The sequence below is a fragment of the Drosophila bipectinata genome, chromosome 3L, assembly GCF_030179905.1.
Source record: "Drosophila bipectinata strain 14024-0381.07 chromosome 3L, DbipHiC1v2, whole genome shotgun sequence".
NCBI lineage: Eukaryota > Metazoa > Arthropoda > Insecta > Diptera > Drosophilidae > Drosophila > Drosophila bipectinata.
In genome coordinates, this window is record NC_091738.1 from 24593448 (window position 1) to 24620523 (window position 27076).

Consider the following 27076-nt stretch of genomic DNA (forward strand, 5'->3'; position numbering starts at 1 on the left):
CTACAAGGTGTTTGTCAAAAGTTTCCGAACTTTTCAAAAAGGGCATTTTCTGGTGCCGCCATTTTTGTGTGAGTATATGCGTTTGAAAGATACATTATTCACCGATTTTCCCTCCAAATTTCAAGACGTTTGGAACAGTGGAATTGGAATTATGGCGTTTTAAGTGACAGTACCTTGTGTTAGTTGGTCGACGAAAAATCATGGAGCAAAGAGCGGTTATTAAGTTTTGTTTTAAACTCGCTAAAACTTTCACCGAGACTCATAAATTGATGAAACAAGTTTATGGTGATGATTGTCTATCCCTTACCTCAACTTACGAGTGGTTTAATCGTTTTAAAAATGGTCGTGAAAGCCTGGAAGACGACGAACGTTCGGGCCGTCCGAAAAGTGCTGTTATTGATGAAAACATTCAAATTGTTCGTGATTTTGTCAAAAAAGAACCAAAATCTTCGTTGAGATACATGGAAATGGAGTTGGAGATATCCTATAAGTCTATTCATCGCATTTTGATTGAGCATTTGGGTATGCGGAAGGTTTGTGCACGGTTTGTTCCACACACACTCAAAGAGTACGAAAAGGCGCTTCGCATTCAGCATTCGAATCACATTCAAATCACATTCTTACCGGCAACCACTCACCATATTCACCTGATTTAGCTCCGTGTGACTTTTTCCTATTCGAAAAATTAAAAATGGCAATGAAAGGAAGATATTTTGATGTCATAAAGTCCATTGAAAAGGCGACGACCGACATACTTAAGGCCATCCCGGTTGACGAGCTAAAACACTCATTCGAATCACTTTTAAATCGTGCAAATCGTTGTATTGAGTCGGAGGGAGACTATTTTGAATAAATGCAAAGTTTCATTCCAAACTATTTTGTAGTTTTTTTTCTTTTTGAAAAGTTTGGAAACTTTTGACACACACCTTGTAGGAGTACATCTCGACAGAACACTCACATCGCGCCGGCACATTGAGCCAAAAGAACACACCTAGCTAAAAGCCAGCAGCCTTCATTGGCTTATCAACGCTCGGTCACCTCTTAGCCTTGAATATAAAGTCCTGCTGTACAACTCGGTCCTAAAACCTAAGTGGATGTACGGCTCCCTAAAACCTAAATGGATGTACGGCTTATGGGGGAACCCTAGCAGTAGCAACATTGACATAGTTCAAAGAGTTCAGTCGAAGATCTTGAGAACAATCACCGGGGCACCGTGGTACGTTCGCAACGAAAACATACACCGCGACTTAAACATTCTACCAGTCAAAGAAGAGATCGCTGAACAGAAGGTGAAGTACTTAACCAAGCTTTCGGTGCACCCTAACCACCTGGCGAGAGGCCTTAAGCAACCAAGGTTGAGCAACCAATCACGACTTCGTCGCAATGACTTACCCACCCAGCGACCGACCTGAGGGACGCGCAACCAGAATGCAGTCTTAGTATACTGTTAGTTAAATTGTAATTTTAAGATTCGCCAACTTATTGTTAGTTTCAAAATTAAGAGTAGATTCAATAAATAGACTTGGCTCCATCAGATTACCATTTGTTCGCCAGTTTGGGACACGGATTAGCCAACTAGCGCTTCGATTCCAATGGAGACCTTAAGAATTTGCTAGAAGACTGGTTTGGGTCCAAGGAAAAGGAATTCTTCTGGCGAGGAATTCATAAATAGCCCGAAAGATGGGAAAAATGTGTGAAGGGGCATACTTTCAAAATTGAAATTTTCACCATTTATTTTTAATAATACTCCAAAGTAGTGAAAAAAAACGCAGTTTCATATGCATTGACCTGGTATATACAAAACTTCGTAAATTATTATATATAATATAATTTCTTTATTTCTTTATAATTTTGTTAGGGTAGCAAGGGCCTGTTGGGGCCTGTCGCAATAAATTTTTGCGTCGTTGTAGGAAATGGGTATTCTATATGCTGTATGGTTAGTGTACACTGTACATACTTAATGCTACAAATGTAAAGCCAAAACTTTTTATACTTTTTACTTTTTTTTATTATTTTTTATTATAAAGTGAAAATCAAGATTAATAACATAATTTCGATTGATTAATTACTTATTTATTTATTTATTGTACTCTGCACTCAAAAGTTGCAAACTTTAGGTACAGACGGGGATCGGCCATAGTATTAAGATGTTAAAATCGTCCGCATAAGCTGTGTGTTGAAGTTCCTTGTGCTTGTCGATTATATCTGAGAGACTGTTGAACGCAATGAGAAAAAGTACTACCGAGAGGGGAGATCCCTACGGAATGCCATTGTGGAGTGGGTGTGTCCTTGAGGTGTTATCATTGGCACGAACTCTTATTTTCCTTTTTGACATGAAGTTCATCACATATTTGATAATTAATTGGCCGCAGCCCCATACTGATAGTTGATTTGTGATGGTATGCAATCCTATTTTTTCAAATGCTTTTGCGAAGTCAAGAGATATAATGGATATGTGTCTTTTTTCAGAGAGGGCTCTGCTAATTAGACCGTCTGTGTAAAGCAGACAATCCATTGCAGATTTCCCTTTTTTAAATCCGAGTTGACGGCTGTTCAGTAGCTTGTTGGTTGTAGCAAACCACCATAGCCGTTTTGAGATTATTTTGTCAAGGGTTTCAGATAAACATGGGTTGAGGGAGATAGGTCTATATGATTCCGTCATGGTTTTGTCTGCACCTTGTTTTTGGATAGGTATAATTGTGCTGATTTTGTACGATTGAGGAATATAAGATTTTAAAATGTTGTTGAAAAAGCGGATATTTTTCATTTTTAGTGATACAGCGACGTGTCGTATCATGTCATAGTTAATCTTATCTTGACTGGGGTGTGACCCTTTAAGCTATTTAGTGCCGATGAGAATTCTAGGAAGCTTATATCCTGTTCTATGAACGCTGCAGTTTTGTGTGGGGGAGATAAAAAGTTTAGCGTATTTAGATTATTTTTTTCTTCAATGAAAAGGTTGGAGAATTGGGAGTTTTCTGAACGGAGTGACCAATATCTTGCGAAGGCTTCAGAAATATCTTCGGAGCTGGTGAGCAAATCGCTACGGCTGTTGTCCTTGATAGCGTGTATTTGTGTAGCTTTGTGAAGACCACAGAGCTTTTTTATATTACTCCAAATTGCTTCCGGTTTTGACTGAGGAGAGATTGTTGAAGTCAATTTAAATAGGCTATTGGCTTTACTCAATTTTAATTCCCTTCTGAATTTTGCGTTCATTTTTTTATAATGGATGAGGTTGTCGTTGGACATATCTCTATTGAATGTTCTCCAGGCTTTAAATTTTTCCTTTTTCAGACCTACCAGTTTTTTGTTCCACCAAGGAACATTGTGGTGGGTCTTAGGTGGTCTCGTGTGTGGAATGCTCCTGTATGCACTTTGCACAAAATAATTTTCTTGATATTGCCTGCTTCCTGATTAATGTTTAGTAATATTGGTATTTTATTGTTCAGGTCTTCAGTTAGCATCTCAAATTTTTCCCAATCAGATCTGCTAGTAACGAATCGTTGTACAAAGTTTTGACTTGCTCTCTGATTTTCCGGGAAAATTTCGATGGTGATTGGAGGAGGGAGTCTTTCTTGGAGGGAGTCACTGATTTTGAAGTCGCAATATACTTTAAGTTCAGGTGAACAGAATGCCAAGTCAATATGTGTAAAGGTCCTATGTGTTGAGAAATACGTGGGTTGTACGTTGTTAAGGATAATGAAGTTGTTATCCAGAATGAATTTTCCTAATATTCTTCCCCTCAGATTAATTTTTGAGGATCCCCAGCTGGTATTCCAGCTGTTGAAGTCTCCTGTAATTAGATTTGGGGAGTTTCCTGGTGGTAAAATTGAATGGAGATCTATTTGGTTGAATTTCTTGTTAGGAGGTATATAGGATGCTATTATATTAAATTTTTTTACAGACTGAATTTCCAATGCAATGGAATCAACTGTGCTCTGAAGAGGGATGGATTTGTGCTGTATACAAGGTGTGTGTCAAAAGTTTCCGAACTTTTCAAAAAGAAAAAAAACTACAAAATAGTTTGGAATGAAACTTTGCATTTATTCAAAATAGTCTCCCTCCGACTCAATACAACGATTTGCACGATTTAAAAGTGATTCGAATGAGTGTTTTAGCTCGTCAACCAGGATGGCCTTTAGTATGTCGGTCGTCGCCTTTTCAATGGACTTTATGTCATCAAAATATCTTCCTTTCATTGCCAATTTTAATTTTCCGAAAAAGTCACACGGAGCTAAATCAGGTGAATATGGTGAGTGGTTGACGGTAAGAATGTGATTTTTTGTTAAAAAAATCGGTCACAAGTCATTGTCAAATCGGTCACCTTTTCGTGCTCTTTGAGTGTGTGTAAAACAAACCGTGCACAAACCTTCCGCATACCCAAATGCTCAATCAAAATGCGATGAATAGACTTATAGGATATCTCCAACTCCATTTCCATGTATCTCAACGAAGATTTTGGTTCTTTTTTGACAAAATCACGAACAATTTGAATGTTTTCATCAATAACAGCACTTTTCGGACGGCCCGAACGTTCGTCGTCTTCCAGGCTTTCACGACCATTTTTAAAACGATTAAACCACTCGTAAGTTGAGGTACGGGATAGACAATCATCACCATAAACTTGTTTCATCAATTTATGAGTCTCGGTGAAAGTTTTAGCGAGTTTAAAACAAAACTTAATAACCGCTCTTTGCTCAATGATTTTTCGTCGACCAACTAACACAAGGTACTGTCACTTAAAACGCAATAATTCCAATTCCACTGTTCCAAATGTCTTGAAATTTGGAGGGAAAATCGGTGAATAATGTATTTTTCAAACGCATATACTCACACAAAGATGGCGGCACCAGAAAATGCCCTGCCAGAGAAGTTCGGAAACTTTTGACACACACCTTGTAGATTTGTGAATTAAAATTGCCGCGCCGCCATCCGGGATGTGCGAGGCTGTGTAGTGAATATTTTAGTTAACTGGAATAGGGATTGGTTGGGTGTACGTTATGTGGGTTTCTTGAAGTGAAATGATTTTGGGAGTAAAGCGTTTAATCAGGACTTGTAGTTCGTTGTAATGGTTCAGGTATCCATTCATGTTCCATTGTAGAAGTTTTAAGGTCATTATGATTGTTACTGTGTTGTTTTAGTTTCAATTGAGGCAAGGGATTTAAGTTTAGATTTAAGTTTTGCGCTCTGATCATTTTTAAAAAGCCTTTTGGTTCTATTTGGTTCTGGTTTTGTTGTGTTAAGCGGAAGGATTTTTGCCGGTTTTTTAGCAGTGTGGGAAGTGAAGGGAGTTTCCGAGCTGGATGACATAGTTTCGTCTGGTTCTGGGTCGAGGTTCCTGGATGTTGGTGTTTCAAATTCATTTGGGGCATAGCTTATTGTTTTCCTTGTTGACGTTTGGTTTGAGTTGGCTAGATTGGATTTGGCTGCTGAGGAGTAGAGAGATCCATCGTGGTGTCTTCTGTTGTATATGGACCAGGCTGTTCTATTGTCAACTTTTTGTAGGGTCTTAATGGCTTGGACTTCCTTGCTCGACAGGAAGACAGGGCAGTCCTTGTTGCGGGCATGGTGGTCAGATGTTGGGAGTTTTTTAAGGGAGCAATTTATGCAATTCGGCTTGTTTTGGCAAATTTCTGAGTTCTCATAGTCAACCAAATATATACCGTCTGGAGGGTGTTTTCTCCAGATATCTGGAGGGTGCAGCATTGTGGGGTCAACAAACTTTAAGGCCACTTAAATTCTGCCAAATTTGTCCGTCGCTCCAGTTGGAGTAGAGATAAGAAGATTTCGTTATTTCGTTTGCTTTGTGCTTGTGTTGTTGTTTTGAAGCTGCGCTACGTAGACGTCTCGCGGAAGAACACGACCGATCGGTTAGACTGTCGAAGGTGAACTGGTTAATTATTTAATGCATTGTATTACCCTAGCCATGCTCAACTTTTTTATTCTGAATTCATAGTACCTACAAGTGCCTCAGTAGGCAATCTCTCGTAATCATCTGTCTACAAGTGGGCAAACTACAATATCAATCCCTTCTTCTTTTATTATTAGCATCAACCATTAGTCTAGCCTTTTTACCAATTAACAATTCGAATGGACTATTCTTCATGACTCTATTGGCTGTGCAATTAATGGCAAACTGCACCTCTTTTAAAGCATCCTGCCAAGATCGTTTCCTTAATTCAACTGCCATCAACATTGATTTCATGGTACTCATAATGTACTCCACTTGGCCATTCGCGCGGCTTGCACCAGTTGCTATCTGATTTAAGTAAATTTTTTGTGTTGCGAAAAATTGTTTAAAATCACCACTCACAAAACTACGGCCTAGGCGGGTATAAGACGTCTAGGTACTTCCACATTAATGCCTTTATGCTATTGGTGTCTATGCTAAGCTTGTCGCGTAAGTAAACATTTTTATTTATTTAACAAATAACGGCTAACTTTAGTTAGATTAAGGTAATTATATTAATAGAAATTCAAAAATTTTATATTTAACTGGCCGACCCAGCAAACGTTGTTTCTCCACCAGATGACTTTATAACTTCTGTACAAAATTTACTATGTTCTGGAGCGCTGTGAATCATGAGGGAATATAAAAACAACAAAAGGCAAACATTATTTCAGCTCTCCAGCTGGTGCTTTATCAGGATTAATTTTTTTTTGTAATAGCAGGATAACGTTTATTTAAAACTGTCCTTTAGGGACAACCATTAAATGTTATCACATAAACTTCACTTATAGATAATTTTAAATATTAATATGGTAGAAATAAATTAGAGTAGTAAGGGGAGGTCCAGCGGGTGTGTCCTTTTTAGTCTTCTGGGCTGCTCGCTGTTGTCCAGCAGGGAGCTGGCCAACCGGTTCGGGTGATTATGAAGCCTCTGCATGTAACGTGCGCTGCTTCTTTGGATCTTGTCCTTGACCCAAGGGAATTTGAGAACCTCGTGGATGCTGCGATTGTCATGATAGACGTCGGCCCCAGTGGCGATTCGAAGGGCTCTATTTTCGAAAGCTTGTATAGTTTGGACATTCGTCTTGCTCGCAGTGCCCCATAGCTGTAAGCCGTACGTCAAGATTGGGCGTATTATGGCCTTGTAAATGAGAAGTTTTGTGGAAGTTCTCAGCTTCGATCTCCTACCCATGAGCCAGTAGAAGGATCTGTTTCCTCTTCTTAATCAGATGGGGCCTCCAGGTGAGCCTCCTGTCTAGGGTGAATCCCAGGTACTTGGGATTGTCTTCCTGTGGGATTGGAGAGCCGTTGAGGATTTGGTGGCAGTGGAATTCTCATTATTGACGGCAATGTTCCATCGCTTTTGCCAGTCGCTGAGCATGTCAAGCTGCAATTGGCGTTGGTAAGGAAGGCGGTGTCGTCTGCATAGGTTGCTGCGAGCAGGTCAGGCCTCTGAAGAACAGGGAGGTCGGCCGTGTATGCATTGTACATCAACGGGCCAAGAACGCTGCCTTGGGGTACACCAGCGTGAGCTTCTCTTATACCGGAGATGGCCTCACCACATCTAACCGCAATTTTACGGTCTTCCAAGAACGACTTTAGGAACTGGAAGTATGGTCGGGGTAGGCCGACTTTATTTTATAAAGAAGACCGGGATGCCAGACTCGGTCGAACGCCTGCTTCACGTCCAGCAAGACGGCCATGCAGTACTTCTTGGTTTCAAATGCGTCCAGGATGCACTGCACCACCCGATGGCACTGCTCTGGGGTACCGTGTCGCCACCTGAAGCCAAACTGGTGGTCAGGGATCAGTCCAGCCTCGTCAAATACTGACAGTGCTCTGCTTAAAAACACTCGTTCCAGTATTTTGGAGAGCATTGGTAACATACTTATTGGTCGGTAGGACGAAAGGTTTGCTTCGGGTTTCCCGGGCTTAGGTATCATAGTTACCTGGGCACGTTTCCATGTGGACGGAAAGTACCCTATTTCAAAGCATCTATTATAGATCCTCGTAATTAGCTGAATGCTTGGAGGTGGTAACATTTTTAATGCAATTGCATTGATACCATCATCGCCCGGGGCCTTGTTGGTGCTCATGATGGTTATGAGCTCAGCTGTTTCCTCCTCAGTCACTGGTGGTATTGGATCGGCGTCCCTGGAAGGCTCGGCTAGCAGACGGGCAGTTTCAGCAGCATCCTCCGGTGAGCAGCGATCGAAAGGCGTAAAGACACCTTCGAGGTGTTCGGCGAAAGCGTTGGCCCTGTCCATCTCCGATCTGCCGTCGGTTCTTTGTACAGGTGGGATCCTTTTCAGCGGCTGTCTGATAGATTTGGTGACTCGCCAAAAGTTATGTTGAGGGTCGCCTGGCTCAAGTTGTTCCCGACGAACCCGTCAAAGGCCTGCTTTCTTAGTCTTGCCAGCGTTTCTGTCAGACATTTGGTCGCTCTATTGAAGGCGGATTTGTCCAAAGGATTCCACGAAAGCATCCACACTCTTCGGAGTCGTCGCTTTTCAAGTTTGAGTTCTTCGACTTCTGGGCTCCATAAGTGGATGTCCCTGTCAGTGGCTCTTGGGCGGTTGGAGGGCCTTGGTGCTGCTTCAGAAGCTGCCGCCTGAATATGGGCTGTTAACTCTTCTACAACGGTGTCGATGTCAAACGGGGAGTCAAGTGTCGGGCTGGGGTCGGTAACGTTGTTCTGGTATGATTGGTACTTGTCAACGTCTGTTGTCTTGTAGATCAGCTTTTTGCGGGCTGACCTGAGCAAGGATGGGATGAAAAGTGACACGGAGAAGGCGCGTCCGAGAAGAGGTCTTCTACTTCTCTCGCCTGAATTCCGGCAGAATCCAGTCCTCCGGAGATGGCGAAGTCTAGGACATCTGGGATTTTGTGAGGATCCGTAGGCCAGTATGTGGGTGCACCGTTTGCGTGACAGCTCAAGTTTCGGGACTGAATCTGCCTGTATAGAGCCGAGCCCTTTGGGTTCCTAATCCTGGAGCCCCACCAGGGGTGTTTAGCATTAAAGTCCCCTCCGATTATGAACTTGGGGCCGAAGCAATCCAGTAGCAAGCCGAATTCCTGTTCGTGGATGTTGTGCCTGCGGGGGCAATATGCTGCAGCGATTGTTATGTCACCGTTGGTAGTGGAGATTTTAATTTGGGCACATTGCACCCAGTCTTCGCACATGGCTGGAAGTGCCTCATACTTGATGCAGCTGCGAATAAGGATGGCCGCGCCCCCGCGGCCTCTTCCGTTCGGGTGGTTAGCGGCAATGAGGTCGTATCCTCTAATAGTCAAGTATGATCTGTTGTGAAATGCGTTTCTGATATGAGGAGAACGTCTGCTTGGTGGGTCCTGCAATACAGCTCGACCTCTGGCCTTCTTTTTACCAGGCCGTTAGCGTTACATATGGTTATATCTAATCGCGTATGCATAAGGATTTGCAAACGGTGGCCATCATTTGGGCTATTTGGCTCAAGACCTTCTCCATCATGCGCTCAAACATAGATTCCATCCTAGCCATTAGGGCGCCCATTGGATTACTTGGAAGACTGGGATCGGGATTGGGGTTGGAGTCAAACTGTGGTGCTCCGTTTTTGACTGCGCTAGCATAGCTGATGTTAGGGTTAATTTTGCTGAATTGAGGTTGCTGGCTTCTTGGGTCAGTCTGCTTGGGGGCGAGCATGCTCTTTGCCTTTTTGTAGGCTGGACAGCCCTTGTAAGAGGCCGCGTGTGGTCCGTCGCAGTGGAGGCAGACGGCTGGTTCACTAACGATTTTGGTGCATTCGGATGATGGGTGCCTATCTCCACACCTTACGCATCTGTACTCTAGACGGCAGTACCGTTTTGTGTGACCGAAGCCCTGGCAGCGATGGCATTGGGGCACATCGTCGAATTTTTTTGGTGGCTCAACCGTAACCACCGCTTGACTTGAAAGGCCTCCTTGTTGTTTTTGGCTGGCTCGAGGTTAATAAAGAAAATTTTTAGTGGCTTCTTTGTACCTTTTTGCGTAGAATTGTGTATATCGCAGACTTTGTGTCCATGGCTGCTGAAACCCTCCGGGTCGGGGGAGAAGTGGAGGCCTTTAACGACGATCCGATAAGCGCGCTCGTCTCGGGGCTGGAATGTGTGGTATCGATGGTTATTTTCGCTCAGGAACTTTTTCAGAGTTGAGTGAGTATCCTTGTCTGGAGTCATGACGCGAATTGTGTTGTTAGTGCTTGCCTTGTAGGTCACTGAAACATCCCTGCCTAAGAGGCGGGAAATGTCTTTGGAGAGGCCCTTGATGCTGAATACGTTCGGGATAAAAATTGGGGGCGGTTTGATGATTTTCGCCGTTTTTACCGCAGATTGCTTTGTCTTCTTGTCATCTTTTTTCTTCATACCGTCAACCTCCATGTCGCTGACACAATCTTCATCGTCTAAATCAGATAGAGTTTTTTTCAATATTAGCTTTAAATGCAGCTCTGGCTGCTTCGCTCGTTGTTGGTTCGTCTTCCATAATGGGTTTTTTACCAGACTTCCGCTTCATTTCTCCATGCTCGGAGTCGCTGGAATCGTCATCTTGAAAATTAGAAAAATGGAGGGTCTTGCCAGCCGATTGTGTTTTTTTGCCCGAGAATGGCCGCAAGATTATGAAAATAAGAGTGGTTTTATATTTGTTTTGTGTTTGGTAAAAATTTAAAATTTTTCTTTTTTATTTTATTTTTTTTTTTTAACAAACAATAAAACGATGCTTTAGGTTCAAAGCTTACCGGATTCGAAAAATGATCGATCTAGCAATATAAATATCCAAAGCAAATAAAACAAGACCCTTTAACTTTTACATACACACATACATGTAAAAAAAGACTTTTTGAATAGTCTCACAAAGTCAAACGGTCCTGGAACGAACAGCGAACAACAGGAACGAACAGACTGCTCTCAGTACAAAGAAACAACACTTACTTCACTTTCAAAGCAACCGAAAGTAAAGCAAGCTCATCCCAAACACGGTCAATTACCCCAAACTTGACCGATTTCTTAAACGTAAAGAGCGAGAGAGCGCGTTCTTGCTCCCCCTCGCTACCATCGATTTCTCTGCAGCCAAAGACCGCAGTAACTAGCACCGCAACTTCTTTGACAACGTCAACCGTAACACCAACAATAACCGCAACTGTAACGACAGCGCGTTTAACGACGTCATCAGCTAGCAGCGCAAACATTAATACTTCTGCCGCTGCGCTCCAAAAAAGAGAACAAAAACAAAGAAAATATTAAGCAGGCTATGCAGACTGGTATGGATCGCTACATCCAAATCAAAAGGAAACTCTTAACGCAAACTAGCCCGTGGCAATGCTTACATAGCTGCAATAGAATCGCCTACGAACTCAAACCGTTTTAAAATCTTGGCATACTATGAGGATGACGCCGAATCTACAGAAGTCGAAAAAAGAAAGCCTAAGCCCCCGCCAATTTACATACAAAAAAAAGTTCCAACGTTCTTTTCAAAAAAATTATAGAGCTTATTGGCAAGGGCAACTTCCACATAATACCACTCGTAAAAGGGAACATCCAGGAAACAAAAGTTCAAACGAAGTCTGAAGATAATTACAGAGTATTATCGAAATACCTCACCGACACCTTAAGGTTGAGCTCGAACCACAAATTAAGCTCCTAAAGAAATATGAAGTGCACCCTATATACAATCTTCAGTTCCTGCTGCACCGCAGAATTACAGAATTTGCAGAATTACAGTTGAGGAGCCGCTCAAACGCAATGGCCCAGTACAATGTGCGAACTGCCAAGAATATGGCCATACAAGGTCTTACTGTAAACTGCGCCCGGTCTGTGTAGTTTGTGGTAAGCTTCATGATTCCGCACACTTCCCAGCGCACACTGAACACAACTCGAAAAAGTGCGGCAACTGCGGTGGAAATCGCACTGGTAACTATAGAGGTTGCCCAGTTTATAAGGAGCTGAAAAGTCGCATTCACCAGAGGGGATTTACTGCCCGCATTCAAAATAATCAGTTTATAGCCTCCAGGTCAAACCCTGAAGTCTTCTCGACTCCTCACTAGGACCCATAAACTCTGGGTGCTTTAAAATCATAACTGGCTACCCAAGTCTAGAACTGAGTAAATTATACAGGTACAGAAATTATAAAGTCATATGGTGGCAAAACAACGTTTGCCGGGTCAGCTAGTATAATATAATATAATATAAAATATTTTAATTGCTTGCGAAGCTCATTTAAAGTGTCAAAATGAAATTTTATATACATATTATAAACCAAATAAAAGGCATTTGTCGGTATGTTATGCATTGTCTGCTTATTTATATAGTAGTTATCAGCCAGTGCACCGTGATGGCCTTAAATTCTAGACTGCAGTCCTGTCCGTTAAAGAGATGACCATCATAGATCTTTTCCTAGAGCAGCTGTGCCGAATGGGCCATAGCCATGCGAGAGATTCGTCAGTTCTGGAGATTTTTTTATTTTCTTAGTGCTACCAGGTAATAGTATTTCCTGCATTTCCGCCAACAAGTTGCTATGGGGTTTACTTGTACTTTGGTTAGTAGGAGAGCGTTGGTAGTACCTGCCCTTGCGAATTTTTCAGCGGAGCAACCATATGAGGAGAGCCTTGAAAGTACCTGTCCTTGCGAATTTTTCAGCGGAGCACCCATATGAAGTGGTTGTCATGCTGCTCCGCCATTTCGTTGAAATATTTGCGACAGTCATTGACTTTTCTAGAATTGGTTAAAAACCCGTCAAGAGCGTTCTCCCTCCCCATTTGCAACACCTTTGCTCTTGGATCATCTCTTCATGTCAGCATGGCTTTATTTAGCGTCGCTCCACCACCACTAATTTAGTCGAGTGATACAATTTAGACACATGAATATTTGTATCAGTGTGTGAACACAAGGTAGTCTCGTCGGCGGCAGAATTGTTTGGGCTCACTTCCCTATCGACCAGTACGCTCGAGTCGTCGTAAGAGAGAGGTTGTGCGCGGACCCTTGTGCGCTACAAAATGTAATATGGCACATTTTTTTTTAACTAAGAAACTAAACAAAAAACGAACTTAAAACTACTCAAAATAAAATTATAAAAATAAATTTCAAATGATTATACATATATTGCATGCAATTTTGTACCCTATGCACAGCATAAGGGTTAAAAAACACACTCTGTTTCTGTTTCTTTCGCACGTTCAGGAAAACACTTTTTCACTCGCACTCATTGTAGTGTCACTCAATAGGGGTGTGACGCAGCCGACGAGACTACCTTGTGTTCACACACTACCTCACTGTTCACACAGATACCTCACTAATTAACCGTTTCTCGAGCGCCCCTTGGTCGTCTGGGCCTCTAAGCTTTATGATGAACACAGCAATGCTAGCTGATGCTCTAATTGATGCACAAGCCATTAAAAAATTCTGAAAGACCGCGAAAGAAGACCCCTGAGTGCTGTTCTTTTATATGAGAAGATATAAATCGTTGCCTAATTTCCACACTCATAATAAAATTTTAAATTTACAATTGAGAAATTTGCCATACAATTTTTGTTTTCTAAATACAAGAAAATATTTCTAGTTCTGCAGCAAGTGATAGGGAGTGCTACCATGATAGCTATTACATCAGCTTGGAATACACTACAGTGGTTGGGGAGTCTGAGGGAATCATTTAGGCATAGACGCTCGCAGTGGAAACTGCTTCCCATCTGGTGATTCAACTTTGAGCCATCGGTGTATATATAAAGGGAACCCGCTGGTCCCGGGATTTAAGTCGTCCATTCCTCCCTCGATGTTATGGAGACCTGATAGTTTGAGGTGGGATGATCGACGGGTATACGACGGTGTAAGTGAAACTTGGTTTGACCATTTTTAGTCCTTCTCCGTAACTAACGTTACGGAAACGTAACTATCTTGACCCCCATTATCTGTACATTCAGAAGGTCGAGAACAAAGGCTACCTGTAATTCTGACCTTCGCCATCCTCTGAGTTCACCAGCAGGCCACCAGACTACTACCCCGTAGAATAGGATTAAATAATATAACAGTCATGTAAAGCTCTCTTTTAATTTTTGGAGAAATAGCGTATTTAAGCCCAATCGCCTTACGACAGGTATAGAGCCGATAGCCGCTTTGTTTGCTCTATCCATGATGTTAAGCTTCCAGTCCAGTTTTCTGTCTAGCGTAATTGTTTGGTAATTGGCGTCACCATTAAGGGTAAGAGTTTCTCCTGATAGTTTTGGAAGCCTTAAACTTAGAGGTTTGTATTTCCTAGTGAAAGGACAAGTTTGGTCTTAAATGGGTTCGTTCGTAGACCGTTCTTATCTTCTCATGTTGAGAGAACCACCAGCTTGTACGTCATGCAGTCACACGAAGTTTGTGGACACTTTTCAGTGAAGACAATTGAAACTTAGGCAATAAGCCGCTTAGGCAATAACTTTACAGAAACTGCTGACACAGCGTCTGACCAGATGCCCATTCATAGCCGGCGAACACTTCATATTTGCGTGGCCTCTATGAGATACGTTTTTGTTAGCTTTAGTTTGTATTCGAGCTTCATTGAATAAAGAAGTATTTAATTCATAACTCCGGCATTGCCCTAAATCGTAAATTCACTTTATTGAATTGGTCACAGCGCCTCAAGGGCCGTGATAACGGAGCAAGTGCCCCCACCATAATTCCTGCACAAAAGGAATCTCCCTCGGCAACCGCCAGGGATCTTATCAACACAACTACCTGTAAGGAGGAGAAACTCCCTCGGCAACCGCCAGAGACGCCCACGCCTGCGACACCACTAACTGCAGTGAGGGGTAACCGAACATAATCAAATGCACCGTACCACCCATAACTTTACTAACTTTTATATCCCCACGTTGCATAGTAGAGGGGAGAATACACCTCCTTGCGAAGTGCCTCTCCTGTTTACCATGATCCCCCTTATGAGGTGCACGGGTTGATCCCCGCATACCCCTTGTCCCGTCAGCGCGTTGTTTATTAAAAATGGCAGGATGTTGGTAAAAGCACCTTCAATGTCTAGAAAAACATTTAGCGAATATTCTTTTTCACTAAGTATGAATGTCGAGAGCCATCTCCGTGGATCGGCCTTTCCTCTACAAGTTTAAATCAGTGGTACTCAATATGATCAATTGATATGAATTTAATGCATTAGTATCTTAGTGAATAAGGCGGCTTAATTATATAGTTTTTTCTACCGATCTAATATAAAGTGGCTTAAAAAAAGTTAATTATTTACGTTAATTTTGGAAAAAAACTTATGAGAAGTAAGGTGGAATTGAAAGCAGGGGAATCGAAGAGGTATGAGTAAAATTAAACAAATACATATATATGTATATATGTATGTATAGGTTTTTCGCCAAAAAATAAGATTTAAAAATACTTTTTTTCTCAAAAGTTAAGTTTTCAAAATTGAATTTCCTCCTAAAATGAATTCCTTATAACAAAATTCCCAATCTTGTTTCTTCATAGGTACCAAGGGTGGGTCTTTTTAAATCGTTCAGTTATAGTAAAAACGATTGGCTTTCCAAAAATAAGACGAAATCCTGTACGAAGTTCAAACCTTCTATTTTGAAAAACTATAAAGTTGGGTTATTTCAGGTAGCTCAGTTAGATTGCCGCTGTAGGATATAGTCGGGCGATAATTATGGAATTTGGTAGATCAGATCAGTAAGCCCAAAATAGAATACATAGAAAGTCCCATACCGCTAACTGTAAAAAAATCCGAAATAATCGAATTTGAAATCTATCAGTTAAATGGCTGCTATAAGATATAGTCGGCTGGTCGCGGCCGTTGTCTATATACAGCGTGAAAAGGAAACAAAGATGTGTGCAAAATTTTAAGTCGATAGCTTCAAAATTGAGATATTATTTCGATTATACACAGACAGAGGGACATGCTTATATCGACACAGAGGGTGATCGGATCAAGAATATTTATACCCTTATGGGGTCACACTTAACGATGGCCAACTTCATAAGAATATTAAGATTCTTTAAAAAAAAATCGAATCGAAGCCTGCCGAAAAAAAAACGCACAAAAAGTTAAAATCGCCTTAAAATTACGTGCGCCTTAAACCTTTTTATTAACCAAACGGCCCTGAGAACTTAAATTTTTTCAGAATATTTCTGAAACAGTATTTATTTCATACGGGAAGCTCCATTTTTAAGAGAGGCTTAAAGTTTTTTTCTTCACGATATTCGAATATTTAAACAGGTATATTTACTTACATATTAAATTAATATTAACATTATATTACCAAGTATATACATCGACTATCGACTTTAAACTTTAAACACATCCTTCTTTTGAACGCAGTGTATAAGCAGGAGCGGCCGGGATCGGCCGATTATGTCCTATTAGCTACCAAAAAACTGATTGATCGGAAATTCCATTACTCAGATGTTTTAAAAGCAGTTGGGATTCCCAGTTGGGATCCCCAGTTGGGATCCCCAGTTGGGATGGATTCCATTTTTAGACAATTAATCTGACCTACCAAATTTCATAAGTATGGGCCGACTACATCCGAAATTAACTGCAAGGGAATATCAACTCTGGCCTACAAATATGATTATTGAATGTTTCCTACTGCTAAGTTAAAAAAGTTTAAATTTATTATGAAACAGCTAATTTTATAAATTATCTGAGTAGAAGACTTTTTCTAAAATATTTTAAAAAACTTTATGTTTGTATAAAATTTATAATATGAAATTCTTTTTTTCCAATATTAATATTTTTTGACCACAGAATCAATAGGAAATTCGTACAATATAATATTCAATATCAGGACCAAACATGTTTTATTCTTCAAACTCTTGTCTAATTTGAATTGTAACAATCTAGCTGTACAGTAAAATACGGCCATACTTCCAATTCGGTATGGAAAGAAAAAAAAGTTACAAATTCTATAACTCTTCCTAAAATTTTCCGATGAGGCTACTTTTTGATTCATAGGTGTAAATTAGCAATTGGGAATAGTTTGGCATCAAAACATTATCCAAAAACATTAACGAACTGGTGCTTACACCAGATTTCAGTTTTGGGGCGGGAGTGGCGTGGAAAATTTTTCACACAAACTTGATCCGCGCGAATATGTTACGAGGACGAAAGTCTTTGAGATCCACTCTTTCAAAAGGTATATATGGAAAAAGCCCGTTTGTATGGGTATATAAAAAGGTATATACTATATGAGGATATTTCCCCCGGTCACACCTGGTGGCCAACACACGGAATAGGGAAACTGCCGACTCTGCACTCCGGGGACAATCACACGGTCAGAACTAGGGATGTCGGAAATATATCAAAATATCGATATATCGATATATTTTCTCTTAAAAAAATATTATTATCGTGATATTTTTTGGGCAAAAATAGTCGATAATAATATTTTTGAGTTGGTGTTCTCCGATATTAGTTGCGAAAGAAAGGAAATGCAGGTTTACTTGAGTATGCCATTTTGTATTTGGGAGACAAATCCGTTGGAATTCTGGAACTCACAAATTTCAACGATGACGATGCTAGCGAAAGTTGCTTTAAGTTTTCTTATCACGCCTGGAAGTTCGGTTCCATCTGAACGGTTGGCTTCTGCCATTAAATGTGTTGTCTGTGACTCCCGTAGTCGAATGACATACCAGCATATAACCGAAAGAGTTTTTTTTAAATCATTGAAGAAAGATTTATTTTGTAATTAAGAGCATTAAATAAGAGAATTAAGTAATTAGCATTATTAAGTACATATTCCATAAATTCCATGAAACTTTTTTTTTTGTATAAAGTTTTTTTTATAAATAAATTTGAATACAATGTCCTTAATAATTTTGTTATTTTTTATTTCAAAGAACTTAAATAAAAGTTGCTTGAGAGTGGGTATAAATATTTGTTGTTTTTTCAATTCACTTTTTAAATAAAAAATATGTCTTGTTTGCAGTTCATGGCGGATGACAACACATATTAAAACCTTTTTTTAAATTTAAAAATAACCTTTTTTCAGTTTTAGCTGACTATTAAAAATATCGAAAATACTCGATACTCGAAAATATTTTTTTATATTTTTTCACAGCAAATATCATCAATACGATATTTTTTCAAAAACCAACAACCCTAGTCAGAACACTCGCGCAGCGAGTGATCGTCAGCAACTGGATAAAATTGCTGATCCGGCACTTTGGCGACAGCGCTGCGACCGGACGAAAACTTCCAGCTGCAGCCGGATCGGACCTTTAGATTAGTTTTAAATCATACTCCGCAGCCATAGCTGTGTATTACACAATGTGTAATAAATAATAATTGTAACATTGTTTATATTATCCTTTATCTCAACAGGTTTAGGTGAAATAAATGAAAAAACCTAATAAACCCAATCTGTTATCAATGGATCCTTGCCCCAACGGGCTTGAGTGAAAGTAAGAATTAATAGTACAAGGGTTATTAAAATTAACTTATACATATATTTTTTAACCTAATCTACATACTCGTCTTCTCAAAATTTGAACACAATCTAATAAATACATTCAATTTTATAGTTGAACGCGTTTTCTGGAAAACTACATTTTTCGAGCTGGCAACTATCATATCTATCAATTTAAAAAAAAATCTGAATTTTTTAAATACGAGTAATACTTCCATGGAATGGATGCCACAATTACATAGATAGCTTATATATATACTCGATTTTTGATCAACAAAAAGGTATGGAAATTTACCGTAAAAACTACACTCCTGTTGGAGTGCCGAAACCGAAAAAACCAGAGCTTGCAAATAACTGTCGACCGTTTCTCGTTGTCTGCAAATAAGTGTCTCTTTCTGACTCTTTACGAAAAGACTCAGAGAGCAACCGTTTCATGGGTTCTTTAATGTGCTCGCTCGCGCTCAGAGCGAAACCGATTTTTTGTATTCTGTTTTGTTTCGGTTGTTGCAAGACCGTTTTGTCGTTTTCAGCGAAGCAAAAAGTCTTTTGCGTATGTATTGGTATACATTTACACGCATAGGCAAGCAAATCGTTAGATGTTTAATTGCGATCGTGTATTGAGTGTGTTAAGTTGCGTTGTTTAACTGTGTTAACTAATTATTTTTGTAAAATGGGAAGAGACAGTAACAAAAATGTGCACCAATTTTTTAAATTCAATTCGGTCGAAAAGAAATCGATGTGTAATGTTTGCGGAATTAAATTGTCCGGGAATCATTCCACAAATTTAAGACGCCATCTAACAACGAAGCATATGGACATTTTCAACGAGTGGAATAATTCTGGATCTACAAAGTTAACAGACAGCGAAGAAAAACGAAAAATATCGTATCAAACGAGTGAACAAGCAATTGTTTCTTCCTTGATAAAAATTGTAACCACAGACGGAAAACCATTCAAATTTCTAGACAGTGAAGGGTTCAACGAAATAATGGATCCAATATATAATGCACTTGGCATGAACCCTGTAACGTCTAGAAATATTATGAATTTTGTGTCAATCAAAGAACAGTTTGTTAAAGAAAATATAAGGGCACTTGCGAAGGGAAAGATGGTGTCGCTGAAAATCGACGTTGCCACCAGAATGAATAAAGCCATTCTAGGCATCAATTTGCAAATGATCCATGCAAGCCTGGCTAAAACCGAGATTGTTGTGAAGACCTTGGGCATGATTGAGCTCGGGGAATCTCACACTGGAGTATATATAAAAACAAAAATTCTTCAAATCTTAGATGATTATGGCATATCCCTTGATCAGATTTACAGGTAAAAATTGAATTCCATACAATTTTGTATGTACAAAAATATGTGATTTTTTTTTGTTTTAATTTCATATTCTCGTACACAGCATTACGTCTGATAATGGACGAAACATGATAAAAGTCGTCCAGGTATTAAATGATGCGACAGAGGAATCCCTTTTTGAAGAAGACATAGAAAGTGAGAATCTTCTGAAAGAACTGGATTCTATTGAACTGGCTAATATACACCTAGTGAGATGTGCAGCACACACTCTGCAACTGTGCGTATTTGATGTAAACAAAACAAAGGAGATCGCCGATAGAATAAGTGCCTGTCGCACATTATGCAAATCGCTGCGCACAGAAACATATAGGTAAGTTATAAGTTATAGAAGTACAAATATATAAATTTATATTCCAATCGGGATGAATCGGGGAAAATAATAAATAAATATATATATATGTATATGTATATATAATTATATATAAATATATAAATTTTATATATTATAAATACTTCATATTTATAAAATCTATGCAGACGTATTTTAGTTGAGAATGAAAAAAACATGCCATCGCTCGACGTTGCTACAAGGTGGAATTCGACGTATTTAATGCTAAAGAAACTATTTGACTTAAAGGATTTCCTGGCAACGCGGCCAAATATTTGTGTAGAGGCCGATTGGGATTGGATCGAGACGTACATTGACGCTTTCAGTGACACATACCAAGCAACCCTAAAGCTACAAAACAAAGATTTAGTTTATAGTGAGTTCTTCGTAATATGGATGGAACTCAAATTGAAATGCGATAATAGCTACAATTTAATTTAAAAAAAACTATCGGCACAAATCAAAATAAGGGAAACCAAATTATTAGAAAATGATGCATTGTTGGCAGCGATTTACATGGATCCTCGTGTAAATTGTATGTTGTCGACTAATCAAAAATCCTTAGCAAAGGCTAATTTAAAAAAAACTGCTTTTCGTTTACATGAGTTGAAAAAAGTAAGCCGTATGTCGTAGAATGTTTGAAATGTGGGTCCTGTTTTGTTTATGTTGTAGGTTTGACACTCTAATTAAAATTGTCTTCGTCAAAAACTAATACTTGTACTAAACTAAAATCCAAAATACATTTTATACTTATTATCGCTTTATTATTAAAGGCACAAACACGAAATGTTGCAGCGCTCGAAACTCCTGTGCATGAAGAGATGTTTGCTTCCACTGCCTCGTCAATTTCAACCGCATCCTCATCTGAAGAGAAGTCCCTGTTCTCGGCATTTTTGGACGATTTTCAGACAGTTTCGGAAAACAAAGAAGATCCAGTTTCTACAAAACTATCCAAAATTTATGCTGACATTGAAAACTTCGACGTAACATTTGGTCGCTTGCCATTAAATTGCAACATATTGGATTTTTTCAATGATTTGAAACTTAGGATGCCGCATATAAGTGCACTAGCGCAGGTTGTGCTGGCTACACCTGCAACGCAAGTCTCCGTCGAACGGGCATTCTCAGCCCTACATTTTATTTTAAGTGAACGAAGAAGTTCGATTAGCGCAGAAAATTTAAACTCCTTACTAGTTGTTAAGCTTAACACATAAATATAAAAAATTTTACAAAAAATATGAATATAAGATATAAAATAAAAAAAAAAAAATCTAAAAACAACATTGTCTGAAACTTTTTTTGCATTCCTTTTGCAGTAAAAACATAATAATTACGAAAGCAACAACAACGAAAGTAAATGAAAAGACCGTTTGGATTGAGTTTTTCGGTCAATCGGTCTTTTGCTGATTCTCTTTGTGCGAGCGTTTCTCGTTCCGCTCTTCACGCACTGCTCATTTAACGACCGATATAAAAAGGGCTCTACAGAAAACAGAATTGAAGACAGCAAAAGTCTGTTGCTCGGAGCGAGAGAGTATGAATTTTTTCGGTTGTGCTCGCAACGAGAGCGCAAAAAAAAAAAAAGGTCGGCATTTATTTACATGCTCTGGAAAAAACAATAAAAATAATTGTCATAGTATAATAATAAGCTGTTGTAAAAAATGTAGGTCCTTTTTTTAATTGCTGTAATAAAATATATTTTTTATTACATTCATATTTTTAAACCCCTTGTAAATTTTACTATAATTTGTTTTTTCAGTGCACCCACATGGAAAAAAAATTCTCGCACTAATGTATTGATGAATTTTTGGATTGGTATGGGAGTTTTCTCTCCCGTATGCAGAGCTTGGGCAACACTGGCGTAGACAAAAAATGTATACTGCTACCGGAAACGGTTACAATTTTTTGAAATATTTACAAAATCATCTTTAAAGTATCAGAAGTATACCTAAAAGCACCTTTATTTTTTTTTGTTCTAAAAAATTTCTGAAGATTAAATATTTTTGTGACACAACTAAATAGAATAAACCCCTAATTTTTTTGTTCAGACACGATTTTATAAGTGTTCCGACATGATCGATTTTTTTCGAACACTTTCAAAAGATGAACATATTTTTGCAAGCTCTGAGAGAAACTTATCACAACCCCTTTAACCCGGACACTCCATCTCTTTACTACACGACCCTCTAGTTCTCACCAGTACAAGTAACAGCACTACTGAATTCACCCCATAACAACTACTGACGCTATGTAGGAACGAAGAAGAGGAAGAAACTATCGATCATACCTCGACCCATCCCTGCAGACTCTGAGATCATAATATCTAGCATATAAATTCTCACTCGAAAGCTCGGATGTGTCAGAGTTTAATTCAAAGTGGATTCAGAAATTTACAGAAATTTTCAAGCTTCATGGATGTTAATCCATGCGAATCTTACTGGAAGGAATAATCCATGTTAAGGTGTTGCAATAATCTGAGCACGGTCTAGCCTGTAGGGTTTCTCGTTTAAACGTACATTTGCGACCCCAGGAAATTCCCATTTAGCAAGTGAGAGATATGCCGAAATTTTCTATGTTCTAAAAATAAAGAAATATATTTTATTTATTCCGTTGTTACAATAAAAACACAAATAAAAATGTTTCTCGTAATAATCTATTAAATATATATATATTTTATTCTTATTATATTTGTTATATAAATATTATCCCTAATGCATTATATTTTGGGATTTTCGAATGTTGGTCCTCGCATAATTCCAATATCGGCATAGGGTGACGATTGAATAATGTGAAGGACCTTAAATTTCTTTAAGACAAGAAGGGAATAAAATTTTTGAGCAGCCTGAAAAATAAATTTGTTGTTAGTAAATATAAAAAATTTTAACAAGAGACGGCTTAGGCATTGGTAAATTTAAAATAAACAAGAAAGGAAAGCTAACTTCGGGCGGAGCCGGAGTTTATATACCCTTGCAGTTAAAACCGGATATATATCGCAAACATCGGATATAGTTGGCCGATCCTTATGATAACATCATAATAAAACCAATTATTTAAAATAAAAAATCTAAAAAAAAAAAGTACCAATCTTCTATCTTCAAAAATACGAAAATTGATTTTTCTACCAAATACCATTTCCGATCGTTCAGTTATATGGCAGCTATAGGATATAGACGGCCGATCCTAATGAAATTTGGTAGGTTGGATCAACTGACCAAAAATAGAATCTGTACTAAGTTTCAGCTTTCTATCTTTCTTTCTAAAAACAAGAAAGTTGGGTCATTTTCGATCGTTCAGTTATATGGCAGCTATAGGATATAGTCGGCCGATCCTTATAAAATTTGGCATGTCGTAATGTTTTGGCAAAAATAGCTCTCGTGTCAAATTTGAACGCTCTAACTCTAAAAACCGCAAAGTTATACCATTTCCGATCAATCAGTTATATGGCAGCTATAGGATATAGTCGGTCGATCCCGACCGTTCCGACTTATATACTGCGTGCAAAGGAAAGAGGGGTGTGTGCAAAGTTTCAAGACGATAGCTTTAAAACTGAGAGACTAATTCGCGTAGAAACAGACAGAAAGACGGACAGACAGACAGACGGACATGCTTATATCAACTCAGGAGGGGATCCTGATCAAGAATATATATACTTTATAGGGTCAGAGATGTCTCCTTCACTGCGTTGCACACTTTTGACCAAAATTATAATACCCTCTGCAAGGGTATAAAAATCGTTATAAAAAGGGAGTATGTGGAGTGAAAGGGGAGACTTCCGCTTATTACACATACACCAATGTTTTTTATTTTTTTTATAATATAAGAATAATTTAATTTTTTTGCGATCCAATAAATGATTGATTTGGCAAGAAAAAATCAAGATAAAATATATGTAGTCTAGAAACTAAACTTTTTTTTTTATTACCTGCTTTCTTGAGTTTCCTAATGTTAGCTGCGATAGAGTCATATTATCTTTTGCAGTTAAATGTGTTTTCACATCTATAAAAAGCTGAGCAGCTCTTTTATTTAAAACGCGCTCTTCAAACTGTTCATCCGTTTCATTTTCCATTTGCTCGTCATTTGGATTCTAAAAAAAAAGACATAACATTTTTATTTTATTTTTTTAATGATGTTATGTGTTAAAAGTTAAATGTTAATTAGAGCATAATAAACGTATATGTTTATAAGGCAACGAATGCCATGCAGAGGTTTTTAAAAATTTTGGGCCTGCCGATGGAATTTTTTTATTAACTTTTTTATCTGACCCCGATGTGGAAATACAGACTGGAAATATACTGTGTAGCTGCAAGAACACACTAAAACAAGAAAGGAAATCTAACTTCGGTCCGAACCGAAGTTGATATACCCCTGCAGTTAAAACCGGATGTGTATCGCAAACATCGGATATTGTAGGCCGATCCTGATGAAAATATGATAATATAACCCAATTTATTATAATAAAAAATGTAAAAAAAAGTCCCAAACTTCTATCTTCAAAAATACCAAAGGTGGTATTTCTACCAAAAACCATTTCCGATCGTTCAGTTATATGGCAGCTATAGGATATAGTCGGACGATCGTTATGAAATTCGGCACTTCGTAATATTTTGCCAAAAATAGCTCTTATGTAAAATTTGAACGCTTTAACTACAAAAACATCAAAGTTATACCATTTCCGACCAATTAGTTATATGGCAGCTATAGGATATAGTTGGCCGATCCGGGCCGTTCCGCTTAATAATATTGTGTGCAAGGGAAAGAAAGGTGTGTGCAAAGTTTCAAGACGATAGCTTCAAAACTGAGCGCGTAGAAACAGACAGACAGACGGACAGACGGACATGCTCATATCAACTCAGGAGGTGATCCTGATCAAGAATAAATATACTTTGTAGGGTCGGAGATGTCTCCTTCACTGCGTTGCACACTTTTGGACAAAATTAAAATACCCTCTGCAAGGGTATAAAAACACGTCTGTGTTGGGTAGTCCGTGGGAAAGAATTGGCTCGACGTGCTTCTATGTAAATTCTGGGAAGTCGAAAATTTCATCCAAAAAGGAGCTTGATTAAGCGGCTCATTTCTCTAAAACCTTTGGTTGGTTGAAGAAAGGGAAGTATTTTAGCTAAATTCAGCTTGGGACGCTCCCATGCTCTGGAAAGGAAGTTGTATCCTCTATTCCGCCTTTGACAAGGAATATCTTGAGTTAGGTCACAAGTCACAAGTTCTCTCCAAGCTAGCGCGATCCTGCAAGTATTTCCTACCTCATCATTGCGTGTTCAATGAGGAAAGCTCAAAAAGCAAGCTTATGGTGGTGTTTGATGGTTCCGCTGCTACAACCTCGGTATGCTCATTAAATGAAGTTTTAATGTATGACATTCTCAGGCGAGAATCCAATGTATTTTCTGGCGAGAATCGCCCCAGGATGAACTCTTGTCGTGTAAGTTGGATACGGTCACCTATGGAATGATGCCTGCATCATATTTGGTCGTAAGAGCAATGCACCAGCTTGGTAAGGATGAAATAGGTTTTGAGGTCCAAAATCTAGCAGCGTGATTTCTATGTATATGATCTCATTTCTGGTGGCAAGTTTGCGGAAGAAGTTATCAACATAAGGGAGAAAATTGCTAGAATCCTATCCAAGGACAAGTTTCTCTTGAGAAAATGGTGCGGGAGTGCCTGAAGAGGATCAACTACTTAACCTTTCACCTATGTCACTAAACGATGGGACTCACGTATGATCCTTTATCAGACCAGCTACCTTTTCGGCCTCCAATCGTCCTCTAAACCATGCAGACAATCGGAAATTTCCTTGATTTCTCGATTAAGCGACCCTTATGACCTTGTTGGGCCTGCAGTTCTAAAGGCAAAGATATTTCTATAAAGGCTGTGACGAGAGCATTCCCCAGGAGTTTAACTCAGAACGAACAAATTAGTAAGGCTAAGTCGCGCTATCCAGGATCCAAGTTGAGCCATCTAGGTTTAAAGTCTTTTCCGCTAACCGTGAGTCCCCAATTCAGAGCCAGAATGGAATAGCTTGATTGAGGAAATGAAGCCTTTCCTTTCTTGGAAAGCGCCAGGAAAGCTGGCCAGCTTTCGTAATTCCTGATAAGCCCAACATAGAACTTCGGGCATAACTTCTTTTGGTAAAATTACCGTATTTCGAGATTGAAGTACACCAATTCAGTTCCGACTTTGTAGCGAGTATTTCCCAACATTTAAAAAAATTGCAGGCATATGAATGAACTACATTGCACCATCTAAATGCTGGAACCCAAATGTTGTTGTGGGTAGTGCAACAGGCACATCTGTGGGACGAACTCAATATTTGCAATTTAACGGTATCGTGGCATCTTCCAGCTTACTGACCTCCTTTTAGCCATTCTTGCACTAGTTTTCTCTGCTACTGCTTCTCATGATGATCGTCCCAAGAACTCGTCGCTGGATTTTATTATCGGCACCGAATCATCACCCAATCCCAGAAGACACCCTGTCACTCTAAATATTATCACCAGCTTTCATGTGCAGAAACTGCATACTGGGTCACGAGTACTTTTAGCCATGATTTGATCCCAATATTGGCCAATCGGAGAAGAAAACAGTGGACAAGGCCATCAACTTGTGTTGTTTCACAGCGAAGGCTGTGAACTTGGAGTTCGTGAGTCCACTTCCACGTTCCTTGATGTCCTTAGGAGGTTTTTTTCTAACCGGAGAAGGTCTCGACAAACCTGGTCGAACAATGTCACAAACTTCGTTGGAGCAAAGAATCAATTACGGCAATTGAAATGACTTTACACTTTAACCTTACATTTGTATAAAAATGTAGTATATCGTCGTTCTAATTTTGTTTCATTTCGTTTCAATTCATTTCATTTTTGTTTTATTTTTTCTGAATATCCAAATGTTTTTTTTTGTTTTTTTTTTTTTTAATAGCAGGGTAACGTTTATTTAAAACTGTCCTTTAGGGACAACCATTAAATGTTATCACATAAACTTCACTTATAGATAATTTTAAATATTAATATGGTAGAAATAAATTAG

At 39.0% G+C, this 27076-nt stretch overlaps 2 protein-coding genes and 1 long non-coding RNA gene across 3 annotated transcripts; 1 reads left to right on the plus strand and 2 right to left on the minus strand.

The window, feature by feature from the left end:
* Positions 1-7205: 7205 nt before the first annotated feature.
* Positions 7206-10478, minus strand: LOC138926315 (uncharacterized). The gene is made up of 4 exons (XM_070279997.1): positions 10463-10478; positions 9949-10368; positions 9396-9706; positions 7206-7337 (listed from the first exon to the last, which is right to left on the minus strand). Exons 1-4 carry the CDS (start codon positions 10476-10478, stop codon positions 7206-7208), a joined length of 879 nt encoding a protein of 292 aa, XP_070136098.1.
* Positions 10479-16097: 5619 nt separating this feature from the next.
* Positions 16098-20543, plus strand: LOC108128206 (uncharacterized). The gene is made up of 5 exons (XM_070280396.1): positions 16098-16166; positions 18010-18352; positions 18473-19680; positions 19763-20029; positions 20297-20543. Exons 3-5 carry the CDS (start codon positions 19028-19030, stop codon positions 20328-20330), a joined length of 954 nt encoding a protein of 317 aa, XP_070136497.1. The 5' UTR covers positions 16098-16166; positions 18010-18352; positions 18473-19027; the 3' UTR covers positions 20331-20543.
* A 2140-nt stretch (positions 20544-22683) lies between these two features.
* On the minus strand, positions 22684-24307 carry LOC122322321 (uncharacterized). The gene is made up of 2 exons (XR_011442813.1): positions 23967-24307; positions 22684-22886 (listed from the first exon to the last, which is right to left on the minus strand). It is a non-coding gene; the product is annotated as an uncharacterized lncRNA (long non-coding RNA).
* Positions 24308-27076: the final 2769 nt, after the last annotated feature.

Bases quoted from the DNA above. Each gene is read 5' to 3' on its own strand.
- LOC138926315 (XM_070279997.1), bottom strand. The intron at 9,707-9,948 runs GTACAAAGAAGC...TTAGTGAACCAG, and splicing joins ACACAATTCTACGCAAAAAG to CCGTCTGCCTCCACTGCGAC. The intron at 7,338-9,395 runs GTTTGCAAATCC...CGCCAATTGCAG, and splicing joins TAGCCCAAATGATGGCCACC to CTTGACATGCTCAGCGACTG.
- LOC108128206 (XM_070280396.1), top strand. From the start codon at position 19,028: ATGGGAAGAGACAGTAACAAAAATGTGCACCAATTTTTTAAATTCAAT. The intron at 19,681-19,762 runs GTAAAAATTGAA...TCTCGTACACAG, and splicing joins TCCCTTGATCAGATTTACAG to CATTACGTCTGATAATGGAC. The intron at 20,030-20,296 runs GTAAGTTATAAG...TTTGACTTAAAG, and splicing joins CTGCGCACAGAAACATATAG to GATTTCCTGGCAACGCGGCC.